A 10,330-nucleotide genomic window follows, 5' to 3' on the forward strand; every position below is an offset into this window, starting at 1 on the left:
CCCTCCGCCACCCCCCCCAGGCTGATGGGCTTTGGCCACCGCGTGTACAAGACCTACGACCCGCGTTCCCGCATCATGAAGCAGATCTGCGAGCAGGTGCTGGAGCAGACGGGCGCGATGTGAGATCCTCGGAAGTTTGACAGTCGGGGAGATGCGGCTGGACCACGGCGTGAAATTCGGCGCTTTTGGTGGCGTCGGGCTGGGCGGGGTCGGCGAGCGGGGCCCCTTTGTCATCGGACGCTGTATGGCAAGATGTGTCTCGCGCGCGCTCATGGTTGACCGCGGGGAGTGGCTCCAGCTCGTCGGCGCGCCGCGGCTTTTTCTCGTGCCCTGCCATCCACACCCCCCTCTCCCCGGGGGGCTGCAGGCATCCCTTGGCTCACCCGCAGGTTTCTTCTCTCTCTCTTTTCTCTCTGTCCCTCTTCCACATATATACGTGCGCGCACAAACACAAACTTACGCGCATACACACACTCACACACACACATCCACGCTTCACCCCCCCCCCCCCGCAAACCCCAGCAACGACCCTCTGCTGGAGATTGCAATGGAGCTGGAGCAGATCGCGGTGCGGGACGACTACTTTGGTGAGCCGCCGCCACCGCCGCCGCCATTACAGCCACTGCTCTGCAGACAATCACTGTAATCATCGCAATCCGTTTCCATTTTCTCTCGTCTTTCACATGGGCCTGACGTTTTTTTTACCGCGCGTTTCCAGGGAGGGCGCGTGCTCAGGGGCACAGGAGGCGCCGGCGCTGGCCAAGGCGGCCGGCCAGCCTCGCTCGGCACGCCACGCGGCACTTGAGACAGGTCAAGAGCTCCAGGCCCTCGCCCGAGCTTGCATCCTCACACATCACCTTGTCACACCTCACATCACATCACCTCTTGTTCTGTTTCATCAGATCGTATCATCTCGCAATTTTGTCATCTCACCCCATGTCATCTCATCACAAACCACCCTGCCTGGTCACAACTCATACCCCCCCCCCCCCGCAGTCAAGCGCAACCTGTACCCCAACGTCGACTTTTACAGTGGCATTGTGCTGCGCGCGCTGGACATACCCGTCTCCATGTGTGAGCCCCCCCGGCCAGCCCCCAAAACAGGGCCTGAGAGACCACACACGGCCCCAAAGGGCAGGGTGCTGACGCCCTGACTTCTCCACAGCCCCTGGAAAACCCGAGCGCCGGGAAGGCTGTCTTGGCATCAGCAACTCCCCGGCTTTCGTGCCCACGAACATTGTGACAGTTGCACCAAAAACCCACGGTTTCAAAAACCCACGGATCCCGACCCGACACCTCTTGGAATCCTGCCACACTCCCCAACTCCTGTTGAAGCAACCGGCCCCCCCACCCCTCCAAACAAATACATTCAACTCCCAGACACCGTGATATTTGCGGTGGCGCGCACCGTGGGGTGGGTGTCCCAGTGGAAGGAGATGGTCTCAGAGGACACCTCCAAGATCACGCGGCCCCGCCAGGTGCGGTTGTTTACAACATTTACATGACAGCGTGCGGCACGCAGGATGCTGGGTGGAGTACGATGTAGTGTACCGACGCTGCAGAAACCTCGGGGGCAGGGTGCTTCGTTCCAGGGCCCGGACCGCGCGCGAGGCGCCGGCGGGGTCGAGGAGGCCGCCGCCCGCCCGCCTGCCGGCAGCGCGGGGGCGTGCAGGGGACGTGTAACCCGCGCATCCCGCCATGCACGCGCATGTGTGCAGCAGGCACATGCACACGCACCTGCAACACGCCCTGACACTTCACCCGCACACTCATCCACACATGCATTCAACTGCACACACACACACACACACACACGCCTATCCAGCCTCACCTCCAACTTCATAACCTCACCCCCCCACCGACCCCAGATGTACATGGGTCACTTGGAGCGGCAGTTTGTGGCGGTTGCGCGGCGCGGCGACGCATCAGTCATCCCCAACAGCTGCGACCTGGACTCGCTGCTGGAGGACACCGCCGTGTGAGTTGTGATCTGAAGATCTGTGATCTGGGATACCGTGATCTGGGTCACCATGATCTGGTGATCTGGGCTGCCTTGACCGCGGACGCGTCGGGGTCGCCCAGATTGGCGCGTGCGCCTGACTGCTGCATCTGCATCACGGCAAGCACAGCCTTCTATAAACGTAATAGAAGACAGCAGCGCTGCAGCTGCTGCCGCTGCTGTTGCTGGCACCCCACACCTCCTTTAACCGGGCAATCCAGCAGCACTCACTCCCCTCTTATCGGCCCGCATCCTCCTGACACCTTCGCCGGCTGCCGCCGCTGCCACAAATTTTTTTTCGCCCCCTCGCAGGTATGCGGACGGACCCTACAAGCGGGCCGTCTCCGTCCGCGCCGCGCGCGTTGGCGTCTGACGCGCTGCCTGGGCTGACCTGGCGCGCCGCAGCACCCCCGCGACAGGCCTCCGCCTGCCCGGCGGGTCCTCGGCGGCGGCGGCGGCGGCGGCTGCGGAAATGCATCTTGCCCCGCTACGCGACGCCGCGCCGCGCCGTGGGCATTGCCGGGGCCTCGCGTTGCTGGGACGCCCGGGGGCCGCACCTGCGCGCGGCGAGTCGGGTGAGGGGGCCTGGCTCGCCGAGCGACTCGGTCCCTCTTGTGTCTCTGGTGTGACGGGCGCGGCGCTTTCGCACAAATTGTGCGTGTGTAGCGTTGCGGCGCGTGCTTGCAATCCAAACCTATCGGCGCGCCCCGCCCTGCGGCGCCGCCGTTGTCAAACTTGCACAGCCATCGCCACAAAGCGTTGCGCCGCCGTGTGTGGCTGCTCTGGGGCGGCCAAAACAGCGGACTGCGGCTCTATTGCATTGCATGGCAGTGGGTGGACAGTTGTGCGTTGATTGATTACAATTGGGTTGCCTGACGCATGATTGCGCTCGCGGTGCAGGTCGGAGGTTGCTGAGTCAATTGCGTGTCACCCGACCCCTTTTTGTCACCCTCTCTCTCGTTTTCTCTCTCTGTTGTCACCCCTTGCATCCTCATGGCTGGCAGAGGCCGGCCCACAACTTGGGTGTCAATTTTGGGGTCTCTTGCCTTTCAGAGACATCACGCACCGCCCTGTACCCCCCAAGGCCCCTCACACACTGACGGAACCGCCCACATGCGCGCCAGTGTGCTGACTCGGCACTGCCGCCCGCCATCGCCTGTCGCAACAGAACAGCGATTGCCAAGCACGAGGTGGACATCGGATGTGGCTTGGCTGCGGGCCCCTTACGCTCTCGGTGTGCCTTGGCATTCACAATTTTGACAGGCGCCCGCTGCAGACCTCTCACCCTTCAGCTGGACTTGAAGCCTGCAGCCTTGACTGCGCGCAAGGCTACACATACGGCTGCCTGCACATGGCGATCTCAGACCTAGCAATAAGACTTGTGTATAAGTAACTTGTAACAGCTAGCTGCCTCCATATGTTGCTGTACCTGGGTTGCAGTCGATTGATTTCATGATTTTGAAATGCATTTGCTATCCAATGCTATCCATTGCCGCCTGGTAACCCTCACATATAAGCAAGCCCATACGTCAGGGAAAATGCATTTGCTCATGGCAGACCCCCTCCCTTGGATAGGAAGATCACCAGCCACAGGCAGCCACACCTCAAAAGCAGTTGGGTGCTCACACTCATTCTCTTACAATGTACCAGCACACCCTGAGGCACGAAATGCTTTTGGTTTGTTGGAATCTTGACAAACTCTGGAGCGCGCACGTACCTCTTGTACACCGCATGGCACAACGAAGATATCATCGTGCAAAGCTGGGGGTTGTAGCTGAGCGTTGTCAAAGGCGTGAGCCACGCAATTCCCTTCACTTTATCAGCCAGAGCCACCATTAATAGCCCCCAGCTCGAGGCACTGATACAGGCCAAGGTGTCGCCAGAGTGACCCCTGGACCGATGGCACACAGCAGCGAATGCGTGGAACGTCGCGGATTGATAAATATCCAGGCGCAAGTAGTTTTCCCCCTCACTGCTATGCATTCACACCACCCACCACCAGCTGTTGCTGGCGTTGCCTGGCAGCAGCGAGGATTGAGCGTGGCATGGGGGCCGGAGCGTGCATGCGCATCTGGGGCGCGCCCAGGCTGGGGCTGCCCGTGTTCCCATACTTCAAGCGTATTTGAAACTGCACAAAGCAAACAAAAATCGCTCACAGATTTGATTCCCCTCACAGCAAGTACTACCCTTTGCTGGAAGTTGACCCAGCTTGCGCACGGCGCTCGAGCGCCATGCGCACAGAAGGTTTGCAATCAGTGGCGAGCGACCAAGCCAATCAAGTGACGCCTTGTGCCATTCAAGTGACGCTCCATGCCCATTTTGCAAGCTTCATGACAAGAATGAAATTGGGTCGTCTCAATTGGGCGATCCTATTTCGTTCTAGTCTCCTGTAAATCAACAACAAGACTTCCCTTGATGTAGATGATGATGCTGACCAAGTTTGGTTTGTTTCCTGCGGTGTTCCCTGCGTCACGTTCCTGCAAGACACCCCGCCCCATCACGCCGGTCACACGCGCCTGCGCCCCGCCGGCACTGGCTTGGCCGCTGGCGGCGCCTTGGCTGCCGGCGCTGCCGCCTTCTCGCCCGGGCTGGCGGCGAACGAGCCAGCTTTGGGGATCCAGACCTGCGCCGCGTGTTGCGAGTGCATATGTTGTGCCATGCCCGGCGTACTCGTGAATTTGCTGAGGACATGCGTGCACTGAAGCGTGGCTTCGTTGGACGTGACGCCGACGCCCCCTCACACAACGCTGCCAGCACTTGCCGACAGAAAGGGGGGGGGAGGTGTTGCGCGTCTGCCTCCCCACTCCCCTCCCTCGACCCAACACCAATGCAAACAGTCACACTCCCCGCACCTCGTTATGTCTGTCGGTCTTTGTTGTCGGCGCGTCGTAGCCGCCATAATACCAAGTGCGCGAGTCAAACGGCTCGCTCGCCGCCTTGAGCGCCTTGACCAGCTGGTCACGCTTGGCCGCCGCGATGGAAACGTTGCTGTAGCCGCCGTATGAGAGAACGTAGACATCGATGGCGGGCGCGGTGGCGGTGAACACCGACTTGTCTTTGGGGGCTGGCGGGGGGGAGGCCTGGGGGCGGTGCCAGTAGGGTGAGGTGACGAGGGGCGGCTGAGCGGCTGTGACAGGTGGGGATGGTTGGATGCGCGCGGAGGGTTTGGGGCAGAGCAATCCCTTGATAGACTGGATGACATCCCTCTTGCCGCCGGCGATGAGCGAGCTGCTGGTTGCGCTGGTCGAGCTGACTCAACACAGCAGCCCGTTCCGTGCTGTTTGCAACAGCTTTGGATGATACAGCACACCCAGCTAGGCAGGCTTCAGGCTCAACTCTTGGCCTGCATTCGCCTACCTTGCCCTTGGAATCGACGAAAAACGAGACCGTGAAATTGCTGCCCTCAACCTTGTTGATAACGGGGACAGTCATCTGGATCTGCGATTACGTGTGAGGGCAACACCAGGCTGCATGTATTAGTCCATGATGCAATTGCGCATGCGTACTGTGTGCGTGCGCGCGCGCGTGTGTGCGTGCGTGCGTGTGTATGTATGTGTGTGTGTATGCTCTGTTGTTTGCATGGGTGCGCGCGTGCACGTGCGCGCGTGTGTGCGTGCACAGGTGGGGGTATGGCTCTTGTTCAAGCACAGGCTGCAACCTGAGATGCTGAGGCGCTCCAAAGTCTGTATACCACGCCAAGCCGTGCACGTGCAAGGTCCGGTCCCGAGCGAGAGTGAGCATCTGCACCCCGGCGCACCTGCTGCTGTGCCTTGTTGTTGCCTGAGATGTACGAAAACTGATCACCAGTCGGGGGTGAAGCGCAGAGGCGGGGCAGGGCATAGGCAACGTGTGCAGGCGCGGGGAGGGGGCGGGTGGACCGCGTTGGGACACCCAGTTGCAAGCATACTTGCTCGTGAGGCACCCCCATCCAAAAGACAAGGTCGAGGTCTCGCTGCTTCACGCATTTGGGTGTTGCTGCTGTAAGTGGAAGCCGTAGATTGCGCAGGCCCGGCGCCCGGCCGGACGCGGCCGGCGTCATCGCCCCACCAGCCGCTGGAAGGAGTCTGACGCGTCGGTGTCAGTGCCAGTGGGGGCCTTTGTGGAGACGTAGGTAGCTGAGGGGTAAGGGGTGGGGGTGTGGATGCGGCAGCGTTGTAAAATGACGGCGGCCTGTGACGGGTGCGAGGCGGGGTGACCGGCGCCCCTGAGCGGTGCCGAGCCCCCTGACCACCCTTGCTGTGCACACGCGAGCGTACTGGCGCAGCGTCGCCAGGCTTTGCAAGTGGATAGCATCCACTGTGTTCCAAGGCCGCCCGCCGCCCACCGCCACAACAGCTTGCTGAGCGTGCCGGCAGCGCCGCTGCTGCCAAAGCACCCAGGAGCCCCTCCCCCCACACGTTTCCAGGCCACGCTCGCGTGAGCCCCCCGCCCAGCACGCCCAGCACGCCCAGCACGCCCAGCACGCCCAGCACGCCCAGCACGCCCAGCACGCCCAGCATGCCCAGCACGCCCAGCACGCCCAGCACGCCCAGCACGCCCGCGAACGTACCGGGATCATAGCGGCGCAGCTCGATGTTGCCCCCGATCTTTTTGAGCACTGTGTACTTGGGGCAGCCAAGGCCCTTGCAGAACGAGGGAGACTGCAGCACACATGGTTATGTCGTATTGAAGGGTCACATATGTCACAATGTAGGCTTTGGGGTGGTCCCAGCGTCCAGCAGTTGTGAAGCAAAATGGAAAGATGCGGCCTTCCAAAGAAAAAGCGTATGATGTCATGTTGCGGCTGCAAGGCTCATGCAATTTTTACGCGCAAATGGGGCCAACATGCTGCTGTGCGGTGTGGGGGGTGGGGCACCCTGGCCCCTTCACCACCGCCGCCCTGCGTCGCACCTCCTGCTTTGTGCCGCCCTGTGCAGCGGCGACGACCACCAGCAGTGCGGCCACTGCCAGGTACATGGTGGGATAGGTTTGCATAATTGACTCTGTACACTCCACTTCGTGTACTGGTCGCGCCTTGAACGCTAAAAACTCCAACGGGTGGCTCGGCGTGAATGCGGGTGACGACGGCGACGCGTACTTGTGAAGGCCGCTGATGAGAGCATATGCCTCGACGAGTGACAAACTCAACAAAAATTTATTTGAAAGACAGTGGTACAGGTTATGAAAGGATCGCGAGAGCATCCCACCGCGCCCTCCGCACACCAGTGCCGCTGATGTGTTGCGCCGGAGTGACATGGCTCTTCAGAGTCGCCTGCAGACTACGGTATGACAATGACAACGGCAATTCCATTGCTTCGGCTGCAGGATTAGTCATTGGCAACCATGCTGCATAACGGTGTAGTGATATGCATGTGCGGCACTCTATTCAACCCGTCTGACCCGCACGGTCTTGTGCAGTTAACGGCTGTTGCGACGGCTGCGTTGTTACAGCACGCAGCAGCCACCTGTTTGAGGATTTCAAGTCATGCGTGTGCGTAGGCCGGAGGATGTGGGTGCCTGAGTTCCTCATTTTATTGGGCGGCATTTAGGCAGGTTGAAAGATACAAGGGTCGTGCTGTGCGCCACCCCCATGGATGCAGGAAGGCGTCTGCAGCAACAGGAGCACAGCACCCCTGCTTGGTGAAATGCAAGGGCCCAAAATGATGCCACGCTGCCAGCCCAACATAATCATAGATCCCTGCGTGTGTGGGCATGCCCCCATCACGTCCCACCCCTCACCCCCGGCACACCTGCAAGCAAAGCAACAGCCATTGCACAAGACCTGCCAGGGGCCAGACCCCAAGCAGTCGTGCAGCGCGTGCACACGCCCAGGCCGACCTGGAGTATGCACTTGAATTCCACTTCATAATTGACACCTGTCTAAACAATCAGCAACGGCTGTCTCTCTCTCTCTCTCTCTCTCTCTCTCTCTCTCTCTCTCTCTCTCTCTCTCTCTCTCTCTCTCTCTCTGTGCCGGCCCTGCTGCTTTCTCAAGCTGCCGTGAACGTTGTGAGTGGGCAGTGCGGGAACAGTGCTGCTTACACCAAGGTGGCACGCAGCAAACAGCCACAAGAACTATGTTGGGGGCCAAAGCATGACAAGCAGCATCTTACACAGCAACAGCATTGTATGTGGGGACGAAAGGTGCGTTGCGGGACACAAGGACATGGTCTTGCATAAGAGACGCAAGGGACAGGTCCGTTTTAGGGGGCAGCTGGCGCATGATGCGTTTGGGCGGGCGCAGGGCGTCCGCTGGGCGGGCGCAGGGCGTCCGCTGCAGCCAGACCAGCCTGCAGCCTGGGCTTCCTCCCGCACCTTGAGGCGGCGCGGCGCCGCCCCCACCGGCCGGAGTCCGCGCCCAGCCGTTGGCCGCCCGTGGCTGAGCCAGTTGCTCTCGACAAGCCTGCGCCCGCCGCCCGCGCACCCTGCACTTGCGCCCGTGCCCCATGTGCCCGCAGCTCCCGGCCCACCCCCACCGCCATCAACTTCCTCGCAACTCAAGGCGCCCATGCCTGCATTCGCGCTGCACGGCCACGCCCGATAGCAGTGGCAACCCCACCTGGGCCAACACCATAGGACTCCATCAGCATGTGCCCGTGTCCGTGCCCGCGCCACACGCCACCGCAACACAAAACCACCACAGCTGGACAGCTCGAGCGCTCACGGCCGAGCTGAGGCCCCACAGCCACACCCGACAACAAGCGCGGTTTGCGCTCCGCACCCGATGCAGACCCGCGCCCGACCGCCCGACCGCCCGTGCGCCCGTGCGCCCGTGCGCCCGTGCGCCCGTGCGCCCGTGCGCCCGTGCGCCCGTGCGCCGACGCACCTGAGCACCACGGCACCATCGCACAGCTGCTCCCACGTCCGCGCCCGACAACGCTGCCTGACGAAAAGACATTATAAGTTGTCACGTAACCCCCTGCCCTGCAGCTCGAGCTGCGCTATGCCCCCTGTCCTTTCCCGCACTTAAAGTACCGCAGCCCAAAGGCCGCACATATTTCCTGACAGTTACAAGATCCCGTGGTGTGCAGGCAAAAGAGCGCGAGGTCACCGTTGTTTGCAGGTCACACGCGCTCGTAACTTTGTACCATTTGCCTACTGTAGTATCGGTCTCACTTGTACGGCATTGCGGGATGCAGACAAGCGCGGCAGGCAATACCATCGCGGCTTGAAAGGCTGCTGGAGTCTCGAGGGGTACACCTATAATACTTATCATATAGCTACAGCTCTAGGTGGGTGCCGGCAAGACAGCGGATGCCCCGCCGCAGCAGCGCCGGGCCACCTGCCACCAGCTCAGCGGACACGCAGCCGACGCTGCACGTCCACCTCGGCGCCGCAGTGGCGCGCGCTCATAGCGCGCCTTGAACCCGTGCGACAGGAACACATTCTGGCACCCTGCATCAACCCTGCCCTTTCCTTGCTCTGCAGCTTTTTCTGGACGAGGCTGAAGGCTCCTGCATTGCTGCTAGGTAGGAGCGCCCTGGATGTCGGCGCGCTGCTGGCTCTATTATGACAAGCAGCACCACATGGATGATGCAAGATGTCATTCCTGTTGTAATCGGCATTCAACAGCAGTGTCTAGTCCCATCAGCCCCACTGGCAGCGTCGCATGCGCCTTTGCCTCTTCATCCCACGCCCATGCAGCCTGTGCGGCAGGACACGATGGCAACGACTGTGGAGGAGAAAAAAAAACGCACAAGTGGAGCTAGTCATAGCAGGCCTGGACGCCGAGCTTAAGCAACTGGAGGGCCAGCTTGAGGAAGTGGATGACCCTGAAAAGCGAAGGGTCCTGCAGCGGCAGCTGGCAGATTGGCAGGGGCAGCTTGCAGCTCTGCAGCAGGAGGTGGTACTGCTTCGACGACAGCAGCCAGGTGCGGCTCGGTTGCGCACATGGCGCATGCGAGCCCGACAGCTCTGTGGATCATGCTATGCATCCAGGCAGTGTGCAAACTGCTTGACCAAGCTGCTCGCCTTGCGGAACAGGCAAGGCATGGCGCGTTGCCACAGCCTGCTCGCAGCAGGCTTGCGCAGCGCAGTCACAAGGCATATGGGATCAGCCACCTGTTGACAGCCCAGCAAGGCCGATGATCTAGGCACGTGCTGTGGCGGCTCTGCGATCAGGCAGCATCGCACTCGGGGACAGCTGGCAGCAAAGCGCATGTTTTGCGCTCACTGCGCCGCAGTACGAATGCTGCCCGCGTGCACGGCGCTGCCCACGCCGCGCGGCGAGGATGCCCACGCTGCAACCCTGCTTCCTCCACCCTGCACCTGAAAGTCCCGAGCTAGCAGCACCCAATCGCCGCTGCTGCCCCTCATCCCTCTCCCCCCCCCCCCGCCCTTATCGTGCCCTAC

The 10,330-nt window shown here is 61.3% G+C and overlaps 2 protein-coding genes across 2 annotated transcripts; one reads left to right on the forward strand and one right to left on the reverse strand.

The window, feature by feature from the left end:
• Window positions 1-24: 24 nt before the first annotated feature.
• Window positions 25-2,372, forward strand: MNEG_7157 (citrate synthase; the record flags this gene model as incomplete). Its single annotated transcript, XM_014044368.1, has 6 exons — window positions 25-119; window positions 523-587; window positions 997-1,074; window positions 1,381-1,478; window positions 1,869-1,978; window positions 2,312-2,372. The coding sequence occupies 6 exons, from the start codon at window positions 25-27 to the stop codon at window positions 2,370-2,372; spliced, it is 507 nt and encodes a 168-aa protein (XP_013899822.1).
• A 2,133-nt stretch (window positions 2,373-4,505) lies between these two features.
• MNEG_7158 (hypothetical protein) lies at window positions 4,506-6,955 on the reverse strand (the record flags this gene model as incomplete). Its single annotated transcript, XM_014044369.1, has 7 exons — window positions 4,506-4,622; window positions 4,852-5,079; window positions 5,357-5,437; window positions 5,757-5,795; window positions 6,047-6,169; window positions 6,397-6,639; window positions 6,890-6,955. 7 exons carry the CDS (start codon window positions 6,953-6,955, stop codon window positions 4,506-4,508), a joined length of 897 nt encoding a protein of 298 aa, XP_013899823.1.
• Between the last annotated feature and the right edge of the window lie 3,375 nt (window positions 6,956-10,330).

This window comes from Monoraphidium neglectum, assembly GCF_000611645.1.
Source record: "Monoraphidium neglectum strain SAG 48.87 unplaced genomic scaffold scaffold01242, whole genome shotgun sequence".
Classification (NCBI taxonomy): domain Eukaryota; kingdom Viridiplantae; phylum Chlorophyta; class Chlorophyceae; order Sphaeropleales; family Selenastraceae; genus Monoraphidium; species Monoraphidium neglectum.